This window comes from Sander vitreus, chromosome 20 (assembly GCF_031162955.1).
Source record: "Sander vitreus isolate 19-12246 chromosome 20, sanVit1, whole genome shotgun sequence".
Taxonomy (NCBI): domain Eukaryota; kingdom Metazoa; phylum Chordata; class Actinopteri; order Perciformes; family Percidae; genus Sander; species Sander vitreus.
The window spans coordinates 15,660,805-15,685,695 of NC_135874.1; the positions used below are offsets into that span (position 1 = coordinate 15,660,805).

The following is a 24,891-nucleotide window of genomic DNA, read 5'->3' on the forward strand; positions in this document are numbered from 1 at the left end:
CCTTGAGATAATCAAATAAAAAAATGGAGACTGGCATTATGATGCAGCACAGAAATACTGTTTGGAAAACACACATTCACATAGCACATCATAGAGACCCCTGACTTTTTTTTTTTAGCAGAAGTCTCAGGGAAACAGAGAGAAGCATATCAAACACCCAGAGACAAAACAACCAATACCAAAACTCTTTGCAGAGCAAGCGCCTTTTCTGCATCAGTGTCTCAACAAACTGACAACAGGCTTAACGCATCGGAGCATCACAAATGAATTATATGGTTTATAAATTATTCACTTAAAAACAGAGCTATCAAGAAATCAAATGAATTCATCAAGATGTTTGAGATTTGTAAAGATGTGAGTAACATACAAGACATTTTTCTTTTAAGTAGAAAAATAAATTCAAAGGTAGATTAGTAAATAAATTGAGCAAATAAAATCGATGAATGACTGAAGTATATTACATTGAGCCTAAGTCTTCGGTGGCATTTTTGGCATGGTAAAATAACCAGAACGTTCCATGTTGATGTTGTTGCTCCTTTTTTTATATGGATTTCTTTAAATTGCATAGTCAGATAAATCCACATCTCAGAGCCAGGACCGATAGGAACATCATGCCTCTCACAAAGCATCTGTCTCAAAAATGGAGAACAAAAGATGGACAGTGTGTTTTGGGAATGGAATGTAAAAAAATGTTGCATTCTCTGTAAAAACTGCATGCACTTTATTTATTGTGTGTGATGGGCTTGTCCTGTCTGGCTGCTCGTAGGACTGCAGGGATGCTGTTATTGTCTGTTGTTCCATTGCAGATGTCAACAGTGTGTGAGGTCTGGATCTGCAGCAGACTGGCAGACAGTCACTCTCCAGCCAGCAGCCAACCAGCCTGTCAACAACACTTGCTGTTACTAAGAGCATAATGTTCAGCCTGCTGTGCCACTTTCGACACCATGGGGGTTTGTGGATTTTTCTCTCCATCCTTTCTGGCTTGATTTTTTTTCCTTTCATCTTTTGCAGCTCCTCTTGAGCTGAATGGTGTCTTCAGTCCGGGCAACATGCCAAGCAAAGAGGGAAGGTTTACCTATTGAAAAACCTTGGGTAAAACCCTGTTGCATTCTGGGTGAGAAGGGATTGTTGTATTCGTGGGGGGGTGTGGGGGGAGGGGGGGGGGGGGGGGGGTGGGGGTAAGGTGAGAGACGGTAATGTTGATGTCACTTCCTGCGTCTACCAGGAAACAGTCTATACCACAGTGTTGTTTGTACCCATGGCCTTCTTGTTACGGATGCTCATGGCATATTCCCCGCGACTTGTCCCGTTCTCTTCTTTTCGTAGTGGTTTCCTGCGAATAAACAGGAAAGTAAAGACAAATTCCTTGACAAGAGAGTTACATTTGCCTTCAGTTGAAGCTATGTCATTAAACAGAGTTTGTAGACTGTTAACCTTTCTGCTGATTTGATTTCTGATGCTACTCTGGGTGCAACACGGGATAAGGCAATTACCTACTCTGACTGGTAGATGCAATCTTCCCTCTAAGTAATGAGTATGTGTGTGGCTGTCAAAACAACTTGGGAAAAACATCAATACATAACCTTCTCCCAACACTGGTTGCCTGTAGTGCTCTGTCCATTCTATGAATACGTTCTGGTGCAAAATAAAGCTGCAACACATGATCCCCTTGCTGCTACTGGCCTGTGAAGAGCAGTATCATTCAATGCAGCCCTTTTCATGCACTCCTCGGTGCCTTTGTCGTTATTATATTTGTCCAGTGTACTGTGGCTTCTGCACCGACCCCCTCAACTGCTCTCCCCTGCTCGGGCTTATGTAACTCTGAGACAAATCTGAATACAGTTAGTACAGTCATTGTCCCACTCAACACTGTACTATGCCTTCATTGCCACAGAGGACCCTTGAGCGACATCTTAGCTTAGCGTCTCCTCTCCTCTGAAAGCCCTAACTGGCCAGTCCAACTTTGACGAACAGTCATTCCCAGTCCAGTCCAGCACAAATCTTTTTCCTTTCTCGGGCATCGTGTAGCAAGGGAATCCTTATAGGGTGAAATGAGCTCATCCACAACATGATGCAATCCAATACAAAAGCCCTGTTTATGCATCAGAGACTTTTTTTTTGGAAGAGACTATGTAACTTTTGAAAAAGGAAATAACACAATCTTCCTCTCGTGAATGAAAAGTTGAATTCATAAATTTCTGGTCTGTTATGACCGGTAGCTTATGGCAGCTAATGTTAGTTAACTTTGGATAAATGTTGCTGTGTAACTGAAATTCCTGAGTTAGTTAACTGACTTTAGGAGTCTTTTCTACTTATTATTCTGTACACTATATTTTAGCTTATGCCATTGATTGCTACTTGTGGCCAAAGTTCAGCAAAAATACATAGACTTGCCTTTAAGACAGCATTTTGTGCTGCTGTTGTATGGCATCGTGTTACATACTTTCGTATTTTCGTACGTTATTATGTCCATGGACTAAAAACCTTACTATTGAGTTACATCAACACTTTTGAAAAAAAAATAGCTCCATGCACACATTAACAATTGTAGCATTTATTATATGCTTCACACATTGGAATGCATTATAGTTCATGCCCCCATGTGTATTTACACACACCGTCTTACACTGAGACTGTAAAATAAAAATGGACAGCTGATGTAAAGTCTCTTTTCTGTTATGTAAAATGTGTTTTTTTTGTGACATTTCTCTTGGATATAATATGATTCATAGTCTAGTAAGTGTGCAATTAGGATGTGTACTTTTCATGCACATGCTCAATTTGCGGATTTTCCCCCTGCTGTCAACTCAATTTGTCTGCTGTCTTTCTTCGTTGCTCCCACACAGCCAATCTGATTTTGCCACACCTGTTAATCAACCATCTTGTTGCTGTCACATTTGAAAACTGTCCCCGTCTTGGCTGTTTTTCAGCTGTCATTGGATTGCCGTGAACCACCTCCGCCCCAACACCTCCTGTGTTCCAGATACTTTCATCTGTCAACAAAGTCAATCTCAGAGTCTTTACCAGTTTTTAAAGAGAAAAAAATCACAATGGGGGTTAAATAATAAACACACTCTCTGTCATTTTGAGCTATGCTAGCAGCATGTTTCTAGGGATGGCAATGTCAGTCTGTCAGTCCACCACATTGGTCCAGACTGAAATAAATCAACAACTGATGAATGGATTGCAATGCAACTTTTCAGACATTTATGATCCCCAGAGGATGAATCCTACTGACTTCAGTGATCCCCTGACTTTTCCTCTAGGGCCACCATTTGTGTGAAATTGGATGGATTGCCACAAAATTGGGTGCAGACATTCATGTTCCTTCAAATGCTGTGTCAAAGTACAGCCTCACAGAGCTGCTAGCATGGCTATAGAGTCTTGTTATAAAGTTATCATTAAAAATAAAAAGTCATGAATGAATAATAACTAACTCTCCTGACTTTTAACTGAAGCGTGACACTGTACATTGAGCTTTCATTGCCATTTTATAATCTAAGATTGATTGTGACATTTTTGTTAATATTTTGGAGTGTCATGTATGCAAGCCATTAACCTGCTAGGGACTGCAGATGAAAATTAGCCTGCATGGCTAAATCTGGCACATTTAGATGTTGGACTCTGTGCTCATGTTGATTAATGTGCATTGTCCCTTTTAAATAAAGAAATAAAATAAAAAAATCTAAAGATGATTATTAATAACTTGTTGCCCAATATAAATGACAGATTGTTTGTTAACATCAAACACTGTATTCAATCTATCTATTGTTGGGGTTGTTGTAGGTGATGCGAGCTAATGGCTCATGAGCAAAGTTGTAAACAAAACACAAGGCGGTGACTAAGACTTCCTGTGGGACTCTGTCAGCTGGGAGGGGTCGTATGGGCTTAGGACACCAGGGATACATGCTGGCCATGTAGGACAGATGCTGCTTGCTGCGTCCCCCTGGGACCCGGGGAAAGCCTCAGAATAGAAACTGTCCAGTCCATGGATGGAAACACATTGTGCCGTGGGGGAGATGATTGGCTGATGCAGCTGCAGCTAGGGGAGTTGGGATATACCAAAGTTTGGGACAGACGGCAGTGTTTACAGCCAGTCTGGGAATTCTTCTACTTGGAATAAAAGGTCATGGCGATATTCATTATGCAAAGTCCTTGCAGCTCACTAATGATTTTAATTTAGAATATTTTTGGCAGGCCAGTATTTTATCTGCTGCTCTGTTGTAAAATGCTGTGTGACGCTGGTGATCTACAGCCTGCTGGAAGGTGCTTGGGTCCTGTTTATTTCTCCCAGGATGTAATCTTTGCTCAGACTGACCATGTCGCTTTGGGCCACCACACAGGGCAGAGCACTGGGGGCTCAAACCGACCTCTACCCAGGCCTTCAATAATAGATGCCATGCTGTTGACACATGGCAGGTGGCAACACAACACTTCACAGGTTAGATGAATATTTCATATCAAAGCTGTGCAATCACAGCGCCATTCCTGTTTGAAGTTTGGGGAATGGATCATGGCAAAATTGGGACATGTGTTGAGCTGTTTACAATTACTCCAGCCATCTGGAAATTAGAGTAACATGCTATGGTTCAAAGAAAACACATTAAAAAACAGACTGTAAAAACCTGTCAATGGTTTTGATGTCTCTGGTATTGTAATTTTGAAAATAAAACAGAGGACATTAATAATGCATTCGTAAATATTGGATTTGAAACCATTTTGTCTGAGAAGTATTTCCCTTTTATTGTATCTCTGGTTGAGTACTTTGGATAATGTATTGCCCTTGGACAGGAGCAGCTGTGATGTATTATCTGTCTTTAGACAAGCCTACCAGAGCGTTAAGTGATTGGGAAAAGCATCTAGCTTCATTAGTCAGTTGGTTTGAGTTTTGTTTGTATTTGCTTCTTGGATGGCTGACAGCCTGGACTGTAGCATCATGTCTTTTGCTTTGGATGGCACAGCAACACTGAAACGCAGCATGTGTCTGAATCCTCTTCTCTATGCTTGCACAGACCAGCCTCCCTGGTGCTGTGGACTCTCTGAATAGAATTGTATAGAAGTGTTTTTCCTTTCTAGCCCCTTTGCTTCTGACATATGACTGGCAGACAAAGATTATAAAAAATAACAAAAGGCCAGGAGGGCTAGGACCCGCAGAGCTAGCTCCTCTGCTGTCTGTGTTGCTCAGGCCTTGGCCCTTAGCCAGCTGATTTTCATTGGGAAAGCCCAAAGCACTGAGGGGCTGGAAGGGCTATATATAACTGGCTGTGTTATTCTCACTGACAAACCCTCTGTCACATTGTTATTGACTAAAACGCTCAATTACTGCCTTTGCCATTGCTTGTCCTTTTCGCTGTGTTGTTTCCTCTCCCTTCCACTCAGGAACGATGGATGATTAGAGCATCTGTGATAAATGTTAATGAAATCACATTTGTCCCTGGATTGCTCTCCTATTGGCTGGTGACTAATGAATGTCTAATGAGGCCAGTCTGGCTGGACCTGTGTATTTTTCCCTTCTCATTCAGAGTGGAGGGCAGATTAGCGTGGCGCAAAGTCTGCAGTCTAGAGCCCACAGAGCTTCAGGACACGACCCGCTTGCATGTATAAAAGATGTGGCCTGCGACTGAATGACTGCGCAAATTAATTCATAAATAATGACTTGGGTTTGGGGCTAGAGCCCGTATTGCAACAACACTTTCCTACCACTGCTGCATTAAAAAAGGTGCCCCTTGGCTACACAGGGGGCTGGAGAATTGCCATAATGAATTCCTGAGCCAACCACCCATTACTTCCGCTGCCTGACTTTGCCTTTTTGTTGTTTAAAGAAAGGGGAAATAGAGTTCTGCTGAGGAAAGCCATATCTGGCTTAATATAATTCCATAACTATAATAAGGTAGGATACTAAATCAATTTAAATACACATAAATAAAACATAGTAGCTCCCTGATTTAGCACACAGATCTGTGGCTGTTCTCACATGGGTGTGTGAGAGTCAATGTTCGTGCCATATTTCATAGTGTGTAAATATGCCAAGATGATGTATCTATGTACGTAAATATGTTGTGAGTTTATAGATGGGTGCACACAAGTCTCCTCTGCTTGCCTCGCTCTCTGTGCACGTGCAGTGCTTTGCACGATGTGTACGTGTCTGTTTGTAAAATGTCTGTGAACATTAACGTGGATGTTAGAGTGCATGATGTGTGACACTGTGCTGCCTGAATGTCACACAGAGAATTGGGTCTGGGTTGTGCTGCAGGCTAAAACCTCACGCAGCCTTTTCTCTAATAAGCCAAATGGGGGAAACAGTTCCTGCTGCAACCATGGCGTCTTGGGATTCCTCTGCTTGCCTCTTGCTTTCACTTTCATGAATCCAGCTGCCGTTCTAGGACGCTTGAGACACTTATGCAAATTAAAATCAACACAGTATTGTGAACGCGGGTCATCATGCACCTCAATAAATTAATTTATAGGATGTTTCTGACTAACTCAGTGTAGTGGAGCTTTCTCAGTGACATTTACAAACCATTCTATTATCTAATCCCTGACCTTAGTGTGACCCAGCAGGGTGATGTCAAGTAGCCTCACACTCAAAGGCAGGAGAGATAGTACACTCTCCCATGGGTCAAATTACACATGATATGTTAAGGAGCCTGCCTGCGACAGTTCCTATTTCAATATGTCATCACTTGAAAATACTTCAGACATACAATATGTGCGAGTGAGACCTAACTGGAATAGTACAAGAACAGAACAGATAAGAGAAAAGTGACATCCAACCTCTTGATGGCCTTGTAGCAGATGATGATGGCTGAGAGGAGGAAGACAACTGAGGCACAGCCCACCGTTCCAAGCACTACAATGTCCATCTCCATCCACCAGGGCCTCAACAAGGGCACCATGGGCTCTGCCACTTAGCAAAAAAAAGAGGGGACAGGAGGAGAGAGATTTGGATACAGAAGATGAGTAGAATGCATTTAACAAAATAAATCAGAAAAATGTTAATACAGTGCTCATCCCTTAGACACACAAAAATTTGAGTTATTAGATACTAGATAATGATTATACAACACAATAAAAGCATGGAAGTGATTTTCGTCCCTTCCCTCTGAGTTGGGAAGTAGCTGTGTCCTTGCCTGTTCTGTAGGTCTTAGGTTCAACGTTCAAAGATATCCACCCGACACTATGAATCATTTAAGGTCCCGTCAGTCTTCCTTACACCAGCACTCCTGTCCACACCAATTACCGTTGCAGGAACCTCCTGCTCTTTCCACATTAGATCTGTGGTGTAAGACCACTCACTAGGAATGTTGTATAACATTATGTGCATCAGCAACTCCGTGTCTGTAATGCAGAACTTCTCTCTTCTCTTTCTGCAGCATTTGATGCTCTCCCAGCATCTATAAATCAGTTTCGTCATTAATCTATCTATCTATCTATCTATCTATCTATCTATCTATCTATCTATCTATCTATCTATATGAATGCCGGTTTGTTCCAGTTTTGCGCTCCTGAGAAAAATACACTGCGCTGTATGTAATAACAAACTTGTAGCTCCTGCATTTACAGATATTTTGTTATGAATGAGAGGAAGGGTTTACACCATAGCAACAAATACTCCTTAGTAATGCTGTGGACTATTTTCCAACACAGCATATTTCTACAGAGCAAATAACAAGCCACGGCTCTCCCTGGTACAGCAAACCACGTCATAAGTCACTATGAATTTAAAAGCTCCTCTCAGCCAAACTTCCATTTTAATCCTGCGTTTTGTCAACGGCTGGAGGATTTAATTCAGTCAGTAGTAAGGATATACTTCATTGTGATAAAGCACACTCCTTTGAAGGACTTCAGAAACCATTTTTAGCACACAGACTTAATTTACAGTGCCAATTTTTCTCAATATTTTTTTTTTTAGACTTTTAGCAGATAGATAAGGTCTCAGTCATTGTCCCAGTTTTTCACATTAGCGATGCATATTTATTGCATTTTTAAAGACTACAGTTAAAAGCTAAATTTCAGCTCTAACCATTCTACAAATTGGGCTACTGAAGGAATATCAAGATAATTAAGCGTCGGTTTTTAAATTGGGAACTGAAGAAAAAAAAACTCCCTTAAAGTGAATTATTTATGCTGTCTCCACCCTCTGCAAAACATTTCTGTGTAAAGTTGAAAAGGAATAAAAATTGCCTGCTTATGTTTATCGTGACACACTGCTGTTTATTGATGCAGCATTCAGAGTTCCGCTCATGCGTTGGCCATAATTGGGTGTTTAAACCCCCCACCTTAGCTTAGAGTCAGATGGTCCTGACAGCATTTATGCAGTGACCAACATTTACAGAAGGGTCCATAACTCTCAATAGGTAGCTCAAATGGTGAGTCAGAGGGTAAAAGAGGTCCGTTTAAATTGAGCAGACGGAAAGAAATCATTCGAACTGATTGATTTAAAGCTTTACACTGCTGCCTGTTGAGACTTTGATGATTAAGTGCTCCTCCCAACTCATAATATTAAGGACTCAGGGTGAGTGATATTAAAGAGTCACAGTAATAGCTCAGAATGGCTGCATCATCAGCAACGCTGTCCCATATTTCAGAGCACTGTTCATTACGGTGCTTGAGACTAAGTACAAATCATATCAACTTTCAGCGAGCAGGCTGGTGAAATATTTCCGCCCCCATCCATCTTTCAATGGATTTACCATCTGAGAGGGACTGTCGGAGGGAAAACTGCTGCAACAGGCAGTGGATCCACACAGATATACACATTTGTTGTACACAAGTAACACACACACACACACACACACACACACACACACACACACACACACACACACACACACACACACACACACACCTATTGCCGCCAGCTCAACTTCAAAACGAAGCTAAAACTACTGGGCTGGTTCATCAGCCCCTTATCTCTATCACATTAGAGCTAATTTAATTAACTCATCTGTGTTTTAATCAGCGGTCCTCCGGGGGAAACCCTACCACTGAACCACTGAGCTCGGCAGCCCAGCAGGCATGGATTTCACAGGCAGCTGGGTACTCCCCAAGGTCAGACCCGGCATAAATTAGTCCTGTGTTCAGCTGTCAACATCCTGCTGGCTCAATCACAAGCACAGACGCACAAGAGCAAAACAGTGCCCATGCAAGGGCACTCACACAGTAATCTCAGGGGGTTGATGGTAAATTTTTCTTTTGAGCATAAAAGGAAACACTTTACGTCAAAACAGTTCCTTCAGACTAGCCAGTTGCTTGACACCTGTGTTTGGCTAGGAATGAGATCCAACTGTGGGGCGAGAACAGACTGAGAGTGAGACAGACAGACTTGGAGCGAGACAGGTGTGAAACCTGGGAGTGTGAGCTAGAAGTCTTACCTGTGGTGCCCAGTAGCCGTGGGGGAGGCGGTGGAGGCGGTGGAGGAGGAAGGGGAGGGTATCTTCTACAGTGGCATGCCAGCTGGCACTGTTCACTAACTTTCTCCGCCACAGTCCGTGAGCATGACCTCTGGAGTTCTCCCTTATGGTGAGGGAAAGGGAGGGAGAGAGAGAGAGAGAGAGAGAGAGAGAGAGAGAGAGAGAGAGAGACATTGAAATGACTAAGGCACTGTATTTTAGTGCATTACTCATGAGTGCCATCAGCACAACACTGTGCAGCACAAATGGAGATGCTTGAACACTCAGCAGCCTCTCAGTTAGCAGCACTGTTGATGTACTCTCAGCATTCTTTGTATCACAGCTCCAGTGTTGTTGTCACCGTTGTGTATGTAGTACATGCAGAATAGTATCACGTCTATGGCTGCAGCCCGCTCCCTGTAAGAAACCACCCACCAACAGAGTGGGCAGCAGGCTGCCCCGAGGAGTGTGCGTGGGTGGACTTGGAAACTCAAGCAGATCACATTACACATGAACCCTGGCAACACTGCGTGCGTGTGAACAACAGCTCACCACTATCTGTAGGCAGCAGCACAGGGCAGAGGTTAGAATACTCATCACTAACATATGCTTGCTGCAGGGATCCTGGTGGGATAACTGAATATTGTTATCATAAAAAACACAGTTGGCTACTCCATGTTCCCACTACAAAAGAGCTGAGTGTGTGTGTGTGTGTGTGTGTATTTGTACATAGCTATATTTCTTACGCCAACTCTACACATGCATGTCTATTTCCTAAACACAGGTGTACCCTGAAATGGTGATCCCAACATCATGGTGTAAACACACAAGCAATGCATTGCGTAGTAATTTCAGCATAATGAGTAGGCATACATAAGTTACTTGGTAAAGATAATCAGTTCCATAGTTCACAGATCCATCAGTAAATCAAACTCAAGTTACATTAGTGTAACATCTTCTCATGCGTAAATTGAGAAGTGGCGCGCCTGAACATGATCCTTACCTGGCATGAGAGTAAAAACAGTGAGAGAAAGCAATGACCGAAGAAAAAAGGCCAAAAACTTAAAGTAAATGGCATTAGATCTTGGACCAGCATTCCTCTTGCGCTGTTCTCGAAGATAATAGGCAGCGATTCCAATAAATGAATGCAGTATACATAGGCTTGAACTGTTTGGGAAATAACCATCCACCCTGTCCAGTTCAGCGGCGATATCTGTGACAAGCTACTCCAGAAATAGTTTATGCCACAATCATTTTCCTCTTGAAATCCCGTTGTCGATAGCATAGGACAGGCGAGCCGGTGGAATGAGTAGCAAATCTCGATAATTCACATCTCGAAAGTAGTTTTTTTTCTTATTAGCACTCAGATAGCGACCTGAATCACGCCGCTACTCCGTGCAATGTGAGGGCGGTAGATGGCCCGTACCTTACATCCCTCCTCGGCTGCAAGCATGAGTGCAAATGGGCCACTCAAGCCATCGAAGTTGAAGAAAAAACGAACAGAGAGAGATCCTCAGGAATATCGTGCTGCAGGATTCCTCATAATAGGATCACACATCTCCTCAACTTATCTAGGCTGAACACTGTATGGGCGAGTCCGGAGGGCTGAGCCGAGGGTTAAACTGATGCATCCCCCTCTGTGCCAAAATACAGCGGGCTGTTTAATGCGGGAGCATCACCACCGCGCACTTGATGCAGCGCTCACATCAGCTCATCCCGACAGCGTGTGCTCAAACAAAGTCACCCTCCGCTTCTCAAAAAGTCCACCCCCAAAAACACACACACACACACACACACACACACACACACAGGAACGTGGTTGTGTAGGCGTCGGTAATATCTCCTGTGCTTTGTTTGTTTTTGTTTGCTTGTTTATGTTTGATTACTATTATGATATTATAGCCTATATATATATATATATATATATAGTGGTCCAGGAAGAAAGTAGCCCACAATGCGTGAAGACGAGTCCGTAAGGATGACGCGTACTAGACCGAATTAAAGTCAAGAGGAGAGAGAGAGGGAGCGAGAGAGAGAGAGAGAGAGTGCAAGACGCCTACCGACTGAAAAGACTACCGTACCCATGTTTGATGTGCTGTGTGTCTGCTAGAACACTCTGAGGTCCAATGTCCCAAAGTAGACTGAGATAAACAATACTGATGTAACCTGGCATTTACTGCTAATGCTCAACTTCAAAGACATTTATAAGATATTTATTAGATTTTTATTTTTAAACACCAGCTTCATTTCATTTCTGTTTTTTGCCACCACATTGATATAGTTTATAAAAGGTGATGCTTTAGGCCAGAGTGCAAAGAATCAGACTGAAATGTTTTTAAGAGCAGAGTTGCATAATATTGTTGGTGGTCTTCACAAGGCACAGTTATGAAATTACCCCACAGCCCACAGCCATGTACTGGTACTAGTGAGCCAACGTGACATTCACAGTTTACTTACTAAAACAGATAACTGTCAGTGGGAATAAAACCTTGGTGCTCATCTTAATAAGGGAGGCAATATAGAAGAATTGTGTTTGGATCTGTGTGAAATAATTCTTTGACACCACATTATTTTACATCACATTTATAAAACTACTTCTAGTACTGACACAATTGGACACTTAGTGGTCACAATTCTAGAGCAAATGTTTGATTAGGTTTTAATTACAGAAAATTAATCAGTATTTATTGTTTTATAATTGTTGATTGTCATTCTACAAGAAAAAGCTGCAAACTATACAAAGTTCCAGCTTGCTTTTTTTTCTGTCTTATGTAATTGCAAATGGAATATCTTTGGGGTTTGGACTGTTGATTGGACAAACCAAGACATTTGGAGACATTACTTTGAGATTGAGGAAATGGTGATGGACATTTTGACTATTTTCTGACATTTTATAGACTTTTGTCAATTCTGAAAAGAATCATTAGTTGCAGCCCTGCACAGTTTAAATACTTTCTCCCTTTGTATCCTCTACAGGGATCTTAGTTGTGGAGCTTAGAGGCACTTCAAAAGGGGTGACGCTTGAAGCTGAAATGTTTGTTTTGCAGGTCAGCTTCTCTGCCCATTACACCAACACACTGTCCAGCCTGTATGTTATTATAATGACTTATTGGTGTTTCATAAATCCACAATAAGTTTTTGTGCCCAAAGGACTTTGAGTATTGCTCGAGGTTTAAATAAGATAAGTGACAGCCAATTGTGTCACAGCCTGCTTATTCCAAATAATGCAAACAGCATCTAAGCCGACTATTCAAATAACTTTGGATTAAGATCTATGAATTCAGCATCCAGCCCTACAGCCTTTTGGTGCAGCTGAGCATTTATCACATCTCTTGCCTATCAAAAAGCTCTTCACAGACAGTAATGGAGTGAGCTAATGCACACGCGCGTGGATGACTTTTAGAGTGGAAAATCCACATCTGCTGCTGAACTGCATTTGCAGATACAATGCAGAGATTTTTCAGAATTTTTTAAGTATACAACAAGCCTGGGTTTGGCGTATAGTGTGCATGGTGGTTCAGCTCGTCCATCTTCTCCTACAGTCAGTCCCAGTATTGATTATCTGACAAGAGGAAAGCACTACACCCTGGTTCCTTCCTGCTGCCTCACCTCATTCCAACTAGCAGCAATCTGCCACAACATGCATGACAGCCCTTTTAAACTCAGATAAGCAACCCTCTTAATAAAATTACTGTGGTCCTTTAGTGTTATTATTCTTGCCGAGATACTCAATCAGCAACTCTGCGAACAAACAGAGCCCAAGAATATTACTTGCATCAAACAAAGAGATATTTTAATGTCATGTGTCATTTAAGGAATATTAATGTTCAGAGAATTTATCTTTACTATCTGTGTATTCTCCTTTATTGTAACAGTCCAACTTGGCTGTATCACAGTGGAGGTAGATTGCCATCTACTGGGTAAGTCTGGCAACACATGACATTAAGTTGCATAAATTATAGTGAAAAGGGCAGAAAGTGCATATTTGTCTAAAGTTGGATTTTCTTTTGCTTTGCTACATTTTATATATCTTTTATTTTTGTTGTAAATTATTCAGTGTTTATTTTGTATCCGCATATAGCTTTTTGTCACTTTGTCACAATTTAAATATATTTTACAAAAACAAAGCATTGGAGCCAAATAGGGAATACATCAGTCTACTTTCTTGTTGTCTGTGTCCATATTGTCCATAGAGTTATCCAGATATGATAGCATCCTTGTTGTTCAATTTCTCCCATTTTTTGCTCAGTTTTTCCATCACACATAATAGCTAACCAGTAGAATTTTACCGTTTTTTACTCCCTTATTGTAAAGAGAAACAAAATGAAATACCTCCAACCAAAAAATCTGTATCTTGTCTGATACTTGTTCTACCATGGGCATCAATACATGTGTATCTTATTTTAGCTATTTTTGAGCAAAGAAGTCAAACAGGTGACAGAAAGAATTGCTTACCATAGAAAGATGCCCAATAACAGATGTATCTTGGACAGCTTCTGCCAAGGAGCTAGTACAGACAGAGTCAGATTTGAGTCATATTAGTGCTCCTCTGGGAATCTACCACACTGTTATCCCAAATTAGTTGACTTTACTAGAAATTTGCATGGAAACCCATTGCCTTAAACCATTTGAGTTTTTGAAACTTAACAGGTCAAGTTGTGTTAACACAGAGCGGTAAGTTGATGCAGTAGACAAATCAAGTTGACATTAGTAGTCATTACTAAAAATTATAAGTAAACATAAATTATTTTTTTCTGGAGTCATGTTGTCTAAAATAAGCATGTTAAGTTAAAGTTTTAGTGCGTAACTTTTTTTTTTTAATATGAATGAACGTCTGTTACATTCACGCCAAATGAGTTCATAAAAAGCTAATTAAAACTATCAGCTCCACAAAACTCTCTCTGTATTTCTCAGTATCGCTATGTTCACAAAATGGTGTCGTCTAGCGACTTCGCGCACAGAAAATCAAGTGAAGAAAATTACCTCCATCATGTTTTCTTAATCCTCCGTGTCCTCCTTGGCTACTAGCAACTGCGTCATTACTTATAATTCCTTATGGGGTACATAAAAAATACGCACTATAGCTTTAAACATGCAAATAAACAACAAATATAAAACAGGCTACTACTTATCACTACTAGAAGAATAACTTGTTCATATAAAAAAAAAATTTCCTTTATGATAGTATAATTCTAAGAAAAAAGTATACATTAGTTGCAGTATAACGCATGGATCAAATGTATTGTACGGCGTGCAAAGTATTAGTCAGTAGACTGCGTTATTATTACCAATTTTAATACTTTAAAACGTCTGTCACTGCCCAGACGCCATCAGTCCCCACCCGGGTGTCGGTCAAGGTGCAACAATAAATATAGATAAACATGAACACTAAATCAACCATACATAACTAAAACCCAGATACAATAAATGCACACCCAACACATTAAGAGAACATTATTAAAACACACTTGAACTAGGACCGAAACCGTTGAGAACATATATTTTTCCCATGAGCCTTTGCACCGCTTTAGCACAGAACAGTTCAAATGACCCCGCCCCTCCCGTACAAAAACTTAACATCCTTAGTTATTTCTGCTTAATATGATCTGTGCACTGCATACTTAAGCTGATTATAACAAACAACCAATGTGATTTAGTAATGAATATGGTTTTTCACAAAACATCAAAAAATAAGTAGTGACCACTAAAAAGTTTAATTACAACTAATTCTGGGATTACAGTGTACAGTGTCGGTTACATAATGCAAACATGGTAAGGAATGATGGTTCAATATTTTGTAACATGATTGTATATCATCAGACCCCACACACTCCCTGGCTGCATTTTTTCATGCAGTTTGCATGTGTGTACTAGAGATATGCAGGCAGCGGTTGAAGTGACACGTTAACTTGTATGTTGCTTTGTCTGTGTTAGGTGGATTGATGGTTTGTGCAGGAAGATGGCCTCCTTAAATATGGATTAAAGTGGATAGGGATAAATAAAAATAGTGAGTTTATTTGAATATTGATTTTCAGAAGTTCCATAAATCAGCAAGGATCTGAAATGCTCGACCCACATCCCGTCCACCTGTCTTGGCACAAGGACAGCCGTCACAACGTGTGATTTATGGATGCCACTGTGCTTCCTCATTCTCCCTCACTTCAAAAGCACAGGAGTGGGGTGACAGGCCAGGGGAGGGGAGCCCCATTGTTAATTGGCCTTTTCAGCTGAACAGAGAGGTGAAGGGAAGAAGAAGAGAGGACAATAGGGTCCCATTGCCTCTCCAGAACAAGAGGGATGTACCGCCTAAAAAGATAGACCAGTCAGAGCACATATAGACCTGCAGGGCTCTCCTCAGACAACTCCAAACGGAGTGAATGAGGCAATCAATCATGTTGGCTGCAGCTTACTCTGAATAAATGGCCTGTAGCCTCAATATAGACTGCAGAATGTTTTTAAAAATGCTCTGTCCTGGTGCTAGTGGTTCAGGGTATGCTTTAAGGGTAGCACAGTGCACCAGCATGAGGTGTTACTTACCAGACAAACAGTTTCCTCACATCTCTTTCCACTGCTGCTGCGGTTCAATGGGACGATAGGTAGCTACTACTTTTCCACTTCAATAAGGGGATGAAGCTCAATTAGCATTTCACAAGTCCCCTTTTCCTCCTCCATTGCAACCTTCCCCGCGGAGCCCATGCTTTCTTTGGGGATTGTCCTGTTTTGGGCCCTTGTTGCCGTTGGCAGGGTGACAGTATTCGAGTGTGCAAACTTGTGCTATTGTCCGCGGGCCAGAGGGAGCCATGGAGACCCCATAATATGACACAGGAAAATGTTTGCTGATGGCAATTCTATGGGCTTTGTCCGACTCTTTCTCCTTCATGACGACTCGATTTAAGTCTCTAAATGTTTGACTACAAATGCAGGAGTGCTATCCAGCTCCTTTCCCTTTGTCCCGCGAGGTTTGAATGAGTAATTCAGTCTTTGTGTCGCTCGATTGAGGGGGCAAACAGAAAGACAAGATTCTTGAGCGTTCAAGCCCCTTTCCATGGTTATGCACTCTTTAGATCCACCCCCCCATCACCAAATCCTGTAGCTGACATCACTCTTGGGGAGGGTATGAGGGGTATAGACTCAACTTTAACAGCTCCAGAATAAAGTTAGAATGCATGGATATTTCAGCAAAACTTCTCGTTTTTATTTATGCACACTCCGGATTTCAGGAGATGTTTGGCCAACGCGCGGAAATCACCGTGTAGGAGATATATCGCGTCCCCTCAGCGGCTTTTTTCATCCATGTCTCCATGACAACAATTTGCAATGGTGAAGAATTCGATACCAGGGCGCTTGGAGGCTGATTGGGGTGCATTGTGAGGGGCCTGGGGTCGCTGATTGGTTCAAGAAAAGCACCATAACTACAAGGAGTTTATATTCATTCAACTTGTTGAAGTGCTCCTACTGCAGCCTGGAGAGAAGTCCGTGTGGCTTCGAGAGAGCCTGGATTCATCCAGCAGTAGTGAGTAAAGGGTTATCAGGCCTACTCTTTGAAAAAAATATATCAACTGAGAGGCATCACATTCAGTGTATAGGCTTGATTGCAGAATTAACAGAGAAAAATGCGCAATTACGCAACGCTTAAGTTTGTTTTCTGATTTCCCTTCAGATATTGGCGGTGGACTTCAAGCACCAACATGGACTGATATTATAAATGTTTTTTGCAAGAAATGGCGAACGCAGACAGTGAGGTCAAGACGTTGCTGAATTTTGTGAATTTGGCATCCAGCGACATCAAAGCGGCCTTGGACAAGTCAGCTCCGTGCAGACGCTCCGTGGATCACAGGAAATATTTGCAGAAACAGCTGAAGCGTTTCTCTCAGAAGTACTCCAGAGTCCCAAGATGCCACACGCACAGGTCAGCGGAGTATGGGTGCGCCAAACCGGTGGGGACTGTTCACCAGAGTGTGAAGGCCACAGAGAAGGCCAGTTCGGATTCTCGGTGTGTGGAGAATGTGGGGAGCGCCGTGGAGCAGGTGCCTATGAGGAAACGCCAACTACCAGCCTCATTTTGGGAGGAACCTAAGTTGACCCAAACTAAGAGGGAGCACTCGCATTTAGGACGGAAAAAGAACCCTGCAGGCACACCTGAGGGCAGTGAAAACGAAAAGAGGAAAAGGAGTTATGATGATGATGATGCAAAGGCCACTCTGTCTGCGTCCAGTCGACGCAGCTCTGCGGATAAAGATACATTGAAATTGGACCTGACCTCTCACCACTGTGTGAGCGTGTGCGGCTGCTGCCCCTTCCAGTACCACGGCCACCAGGTCCTCCACAGTCACATTGTTGTCCCCCATCCGCCCCTGGGACTGTGGAGCAAAACAGCGGAGACAGAGAGACCTGAGCATCATTATGGACAGAAAATTCACACGCACGTTGTGGTCAAACCTATACCGACCAAACCCACCGTCCAGTCACCGATCTTCAGTGTGTTTGGATTCATTTAATTATCCTACTAATGGAGTCAGTCGCACACAAGCTGTGTAAATAGGACTAATTGTTTTTTTTCATTTTGTGTTCTACACAGCCAACTCTTTATCTGTCAACATTTGTACACGAGACACTTCCTCAAGCACTTATTTCTATTTGTAATGTTTAAATCTAAAGGACTAAGTTGCACTTGTATAATAACTTTCACTTCAATGCCAGTCTGATGCCTTCCAAGTATCTGAAAACTGACAGTAAGTTCAAAAGTTTCTACTTTTAGGTTTCTGCAGAGAATCATTTTTTTTTAGTACCAAACGTCATGCAAATGAATGAGAACATCCGGTTTTCTCTTTCAACAATGAGAATAGAATGTGGGACATAGATTGCTTTTTCTTTGTCAAAGTAATGTTTGATAGGCACAGTTGAAACGATGACTTTTATTTTTAAATAAATGATTCAACTTCCCTCAAGAACTCCTTTGGGCATTAGATCATTTTTGCTTTCATTGAGCTTTTCTGTGAAACTACAAAACACTCTTGATGGACAGATTAAAGAAACTTGCTGTCACGTTATATATGTTATAAATAGATATTTTATACATAGAGAATTGCATTTACAGATTAAACATAGTAGATGCAGCTAAAAAAAGAAACACAAAATGATAAATTTAGTCACATCTCTTGATGCGTATATTGCTTGAAGTTCACTTAAAAATCAGTCAGCCAGGCTCAGGTATCTGATCAGTCTGTCTGGCAGAGGTAGACATGTGAGAGATTTTAGTCTGTGTCTCCCCATTTGGGTCCGAATCCTGAATCTGCAAAGGTGCAGCAGTGGACGAGGCGACGCTGTGGACAAGACAAAGAGACAAGATGAAGAGGATTGTTGCCTGTATATTTGTAGACTACATTTGCATGTATGAGGAAGTGAAAGGCAGAAAGAGACACGTTTGCATGTCAGGATGATAAAATTTTGTCAGATGCTTACAAGACTTCCTCTTCACAGCGAGCCATTCTTCTCGGCTGTCCAGCAGTTCAGTGAGCTTGCTGCACAGCTGAACGTGACCAACGTGCTCCAGCAGCAAGTCTATGATCGGTCCTGCCCATTTACACATAAGTGATGTTGAGATCCACTCACAGAACTGAAAAAGGAAATCAGAAAAAAATACTCATAAATAACATACAAATGTCAGTTATTGTGAAATCAGTGACACTGTTTTTGCTTATTTTTCACACCTGTGTTGCTCTTTCTGGCGGCTCACTGCAGTTTAAAGGAAGCATGTTGTCATTCTGCAAAACATATCCATTGCTGCCAACAGTTCTTATGTGGGATCCTCCAGATGTTGGGTGAGGGGCACAGCCGTATGTACAGGTAAAACAGGACAGGGCATTACAGCCGGTGTCCAAAAGGCACTTGAGTAGAGGCAGATTATTCATGCAAAGTGCAACAACAGCGGGGAACGTAGTAGCATATGAGGGTATTATGGCATTGACATCGGCCCCTCTCTCCAGCAGTAAGGACACAGTGCTGACACAGCCCTGCCGTACAGCCATCAGAAGAGGACTGACTGGGTCTAGGCTTAGACTAGCGCCAGCGTTCAGTAACACCTCTGCCGTCTTGGTGCTGCCGTTGGCGATTGCAAAGTAGAGGGCTGTTGCGCGTCCATCAGCATACTGGATGGAATGACTGTTGGCCAGTGTAGCATTTACATCTGCACCTGTCTTCAGCAGCACAGCTGCCACGGTGTGTCTGTTGTGCTCTGCTGCCAGGTGGAGGGGGCTGACACAACTGTGGCGGAGCCTGGCTCGACTTGTCACTGAGACAAGCAGGGCCACAATCCTGAACACAAAGTGAGGACACAAAACACATAAAGACAACAAATACAAAGCAGTTTATATGACTCTTATCACAGCTCCATTCACAATAACTACTCTAATTTACATGTTGAATGTGAATACAAATGTTACATCTTCACCAATATTTTCTATTATAATAATACCTGACTAACAAGTTATAGTACTTACTCATGGTGTCCATATTGGGTAGCAATATGCAGTGGCAGCAGTCCTGAGTTGGTGGGTTTGTTGGCATCTGCGTTTTTAGTCAACAGCACTACTACGCTTTCCTTGTGGCCATTTTTACTAGCCTCATGCAGCGCTGTGACACCATCACAAGTCTGCATGTTCACATCTGCACCTACAGAAAAGCATTGTCCCTTTATAACCTTTAAATGGGGATCAGAAACATGAAAAGGAGAATTATTCTGTGCAGAAAAGTACCTTTCTCAATAAGGTAACACAGTGCCCTCATCTGTCCTCGCTGAGCTGCTACAATAAGTGGTGTGATGCTGTAGGTATTAGGTGGATTGATTGCGGCCCCGGCTCTTATTAGCATCTCACAGATCTCTGTGTTGTCCCTGGATACAGCCTCATGGAGGGCCGTCCAACCCTGACCACAACGCTGGTTCACAGTGGCCCCATATGACAGAATGAGGTTCACTGTGTCCACATTCTCCAACTCACATGCTACAGAAACAGACAAGACACTGAGTCATTTAGCTGTTATACAGTTATCCATACTGTTTTTTTTTTCTGAGCTGTTGTATATAATTGATTTCACAGCTGTACCTTTGTACAAAGGAGTTTCTTTGTTCTTGCTGCTGATGTCGGGGTCAGCGCCTTTCTCCAGAAGGCACCGCACACATGACAAGTGTTTACAAGACACAGCAAGAAGCAAGGCCGTCTGCTCCTGCAAGGTACGTTTGTCTACCGAACCTGGATGGGCTGGAGCAAAAAAATTTACATATCACACAAACCAGCTGGGGAATTCATTTAGCATTTTGAGAATGTACAGAGCACCAAAAACACCTATTTGAATTGATCTATGTTTTCTTTCCCATATTGTAACACTGAGCCCATGTGATTTAACTGAACAAATGGACTGTTTGCATTGCTTTCGATGTCATACCCCTGAGTAGGATCTTCAAGCACTCTGTCTGTCCACAGAAGGCCGCATCATGCAGAGGTATCCACCCATCTTCGTTCTCCTTCAGCAGGCTGAGAGGAGAGGATGTGGCCAGATCATTAACAGCCTTCACATCCCCTCTCCTGATGGCAAAGACAACTGGCTCAACATCCCTTGAAAGGAGCAAAAAAAACATTTTAACTGACTTACACTTAAATGCAATCAAGTGTAATGTTAGACAGACATCAGCACTTTAAGGGCTGTAGTTTTGATGCAACCATGGATATTTATATTTAGGTGATTATCTTGATTTGAATTTGGCTGGATTTAACCTAAATAAGCAATTCTAACTATGTTATGTTTTTAAATCAACCAAGATTAAACATGTCTTACTCATATTCTTCTATAGTTACAGGCTACAGAAGACCTCAGTCCCGTACAAGGACACATGCAGCCCCCGTGTCAAACAGCCCACAACAACAAAAGACTCACTCCGGCTCTGACGTTACGTCGCTCTGACTGTCTCCTCTCCTCCTATCTCCTCGCAGTCGCGACAGAACATTATTACTACATTTACCTCCAGTGTTACGGAACTGAGATAAGTATTCAGAATAGCTGAATTTCGTCATTACTGATGATGGATTTCACGGCAGTGTTTCCTCACACAGCGCGGCGAAGCTGAGCGGGCAGCGCCGAGCGGGGCTCAGCTGTGCTGCCTCAGATTATTTTGGGACTGTATTGTCAGGCGGCAGGGTGACGGGTTTATCCATATATGTCAAGAGACTCGGACATCCACAGATAAGGCGAACAGCACTGGAGATAATGCAGCCGAAGCCGAGACGTCTTTCTTTGCATGAAGACCTTATTTCATTGGCTGGTTTCCACATTAGACAACCAGATAATAAAAAGCACTAATCTTAAAGGGGACTTTTGGAGGAAGGGAAAAACACAAAGCAAGGCATAACAATGAGTATAACAGAAGATTAAAGATAGACCCACCACCATTCATCAGACACTACTCACTTTTAAATGACAGACATTGCAGTCCTGTGTCCACTACTGTTATTTGAATCTTACTGTTTTGAGATCTGATCCATTGTTGTGACAAAGTGTATAACCATGCCATTTAATATAATAAGAAATTACTTTATTTCAATTTATATAGAATATGAATAAGCACAAGTCTTTTTCCGCCATATAAAATGACTCATTTTAAGATTCACTCAGGGATTGTTTTATTATAAGACATCATGGGCATGTGCATACTAAAGTGCCTTATAAAGTAATATTATATTTCCTCACCTGAGCAAGTTTACTGTTGAGTTGGCTGAAGTGTGGAGACTCAGAGAGAAGACAGCCAGCCTGTCTTTGACATCATTTTTTAGTCTCTGGTAAAGAGACCTGGATCTGCTGACTGCGATCATCACAGGAGAAGATGTGTTGTCCAGTCTGAGGACCGGGACATCCAACAGTGTGCTGCTGTCTTCTTTATAGACCAGAGATTCAGACCAACAGATTAGAAAACCAAAGTCAGAACACTAGCAGCAATTGTAAAAACAGGATTGCAAAGTCCCTAAATCAAAAAATAACATACCAACATGCACAGTATAATACACACATGCTCTACAGCCATACTGTATGAATTAGAGACCAAGCTCATTTGATAGAGCTGAATTCTGCATAGGCAGACATCAGTGAGCAGCAGTTCAGGCAATAAGGATAAATGCCATTTAAGGGCATGCTCAACTGTGTTTGATACCACTTGTTTCTGCTGCTCCAGAGGCAACGCTGAGGTGAGGTCATGTGAAGTGTTACAGTAAGTTATGCAGCAGAAAGTTAGAATAACAAATAAAGCTGGAGTTACAGTTTATTTGCTCAACTATGACTATAATTAATGAACTAAGAAAATACTGTCTATTTTTAAACAAAGATAAAGTTAAACACACACACACGCACACAGATTTAGAAGACCAAGTGTATAAAACTTGTCTTTAAAGCTTGAACTATAATTCAAAGACTTCAACTCATCATACGACAGTTCCTCATCCCCATTCACAGAAGTTGCTTCAACATTACAAATGTTTATAGTGTGTATATATTGTTTGTTTTTGTTGTTTGTTTTGTATGAGTAAGCACATTGTGAGCAATGTATAATCCAAAGCAAAATTCCTCGTATGTGTCCTCATACCTGGCAAATAAAGCTGATTCTGATGTGTTGACCCACCTTTATAACAAGAAGAGAGTATCCTTATGTTGTGTGTATAAGCTCTTACCATCAGACAATGAAGTGTGAAAATGTGCACACAATGACCACATATTTTTGTTTCACAATAACTTCTTTGGAAGTTGAAAAAGGCTTCCTGCATGTTAGCTGGAAGTGGCCTCTGGTTTACTTCACACAAACAAGTCTATCAGTGTATCTATTTACAGCCTATACAGGACTATAGCTCTGAAGCTGTTTCCACATTTCAGAGGAGCCATTTTTTGGCCAACAACAAGACAAACTTGGTTATTTATATGTTGTGAAAGTTCATCTATTCTTTGATTCCAGGTAATATTACAAAAAAGCCAACCAGCACCCACAAAACAAATTGTAATATAATATCTATTACTTTTATGTTCAGTTAAAATGTAACAGGAACTGCAGACACACTGTTATTTGTTAAAAACAGCCATAAAAACAGCAGTTACATATATTTCTAATCGATCATCACAAATGTGTACAAATAAGATACTGTATGTACATTGATGCAAGTGCATTTGTTGCTTTATTTATTGCATATATCATTAATATCCAAATTGGAAGATACAAATGTATCCCTCTACCCTCATTATATAAATGGAGTGGACAGAATATGTAACCAGTAGACTACCAGTACACTCACCAAAAGGAAAACACAGTTGAAAGAGCACCCTATTTTCAACAAAAACTGAACATTATAACCATCATGAAGGTAGGATTTGGTAATACCTAGTCTATGGGTAGCTATGTTCCTTTATACACTCATTGAATCTTACTCTTATTTTACCTTGAATTTGACTGCGAGCAACTGCAACTAAATCATTTCCCTGAGGAGATTATTAAAGTATTCTGATAAAAAAATTTTTTTTACAATATAGCAAGTTCAAATGGAATTTTTCCTCTTAATATTACCAGCTTTGCTCTCTGTTTAACACAGTAATTATATACCTTTTTTCACAGACTTGACACAGCAGGTGTAACACAGGTGTAATCACCATTAACCATGTCTCTATCCCGTTATAGTGTGTCAGCAAGCCTCGTCAGCATGTACAGTGGCAGGGTCCTGAAACCGGTAAAGCTAAATGAAGTTCAGCCCTTATTAATATTATTAACACCTGTGGGTTTCCTGCTATCTCAAGTCAACATATCTGCTGGGGAAAATAGTCTATTGGTAAAACTAATGTGGATGCAACCATCATTAAAGTATTAGTTTAACCTGTGATTTTCCTGTTAATGACATGTCATATCAATGAATTAAGGTCTATAAATCTAGAAAGTCCCCCTCCACTCAAAAATGTGTTTTGTATTATTCACTTGGATGTTTGACCGTGAGAATGATGTGAATGCAGAGTTTGACACCAGAAGGCTGTTTTCATATTCATCTGCTGAAGCATAATTTTGTGATGCCACTAGTTTTGGAAACCACATGGTTCAATATGCAACTTACACAAGTGTGTATGTAGAAACTTGAAACCTCTAGTGCACAAGTAGCCTAGTTTTCAATGAGGTAGAAGGACTAGAAAAGTGTAGCTATATATATATATATATATATATATATAAAAAATTATGTTTAATGGAAAGTTAGAAAAACAGGAAGCTTTTACAAAGTATTATCATTCCATATTACTGTTGGGTTAATTGTGGGACATCTCACCTGTAAAGACTGCAGAGTAGCAGAATGTATCATGTTAGCTCTTAATGGAGTTGATACAGTAACAGTGGATCACAAACCCTTCGTGAAGTTCCTGGACTTCAGAGTCAGCAGAGTTTTTTTTACACCGGTGCTTCACCACTTGGTTCGCGGTTCCCGGGAATTAG

General features: G+C 41.4%; 3 protein-coding genes across 7 annotated transcripts; 1 reads left to right on the plus strand and 2 right to left on the minus strand.

Annotated features, from left to right (window-relative positions):
- Nucleotides 1-1,183: 1,183 nt before the first annotated feature.
- Nucleotides 1,184-11,103, minus strand: prima1 (proline rich membrane anchor 1). The gene is made up of 4 exons (XM_078278267.1): nucleotides 10,396-11,103; nucleotides 9,375-9,516; nucleotides 6,775-6,907; nucleotides 1,184-1,333 (listed from the first exon to the last, which is right to left on the minus strand). Exons 1-4 carry the CDS (start codon nucleotides 10,675-10,677, stop codon nucleotides 1,234-1,236), a joined length of 657 nt encoding a protein of 218 aa, XP_078134393.1. The 5' UTR covers nucleotides 10,678-11,103; the 3' UTR covers nucleotides 1,184-1,233.
- Nucleotides 11,104-17,058: 5,955 nt separating this feature from the next.
- On the plus strand, nucleotides 17,059-18,335 carry LOC144534766 (protein FAM181A-like). The gene has a single exon (XM_078276779.1). It carries the CDS (start codon nucleotides 17,114-17,116, stop codon nucleotides 17,888-17,890), a length of 777 nt encoding a protein of 258 aa, XP_078132905.1. The 5' UTR covers nucleotides 17,059-17,113; the 3' UTR covers nucleotides 17,891-18,335.
- LOC144534764 (ankyrin repeat and SOCS box protein 2-like) lies at nucleotides 18,293-24,815 on the minus strand. 5 transcript variants are annotated; one of them, XM_078276777.1, is made up of 9 exons: nucleotides 24,728-24,815; nucleotides 22,134-22,317; nucleotides 20,835-21,004; nucleotides 20,495-20,650; nucleotides 20,147-20,392; nucleotides 19,892-20,063; nucleotides 19,103-19,706; nucleotides 18,855-19,008; nucleotides 18,293-18,715 (listed from the first exon to the last, which is right to left on the minus strand). In XM_078276777.1, exons 2-9 carry the CDS (start codon nucleotides 22,253-22,255, stop codon nucleotides 18,585-18,587), a joined length of 1,755 nt encoding a protein of 584 aa, XP_078132903.1. In that variant the 5' UTR covers nucleotides 22,256-22,317; nucleotides 24,728-24,815; the 3' UTR covers nucleotides 18,293-18,584. The 5 variants fall into 5 exon arrangements, with proteins under 5 accessions (XP_078132903.1, XP_078132901.1, XP_078132900.1 ...); XM_078276775.1 differs by having other exon boundaries at nucleotides 23,056-24,729; XM_078276774.1 differs by having other exon boundaries at nucleotides 23,020-24,729.
- Nucleotides 24,816-24,891: the final 76 nt, after the last annotated feature.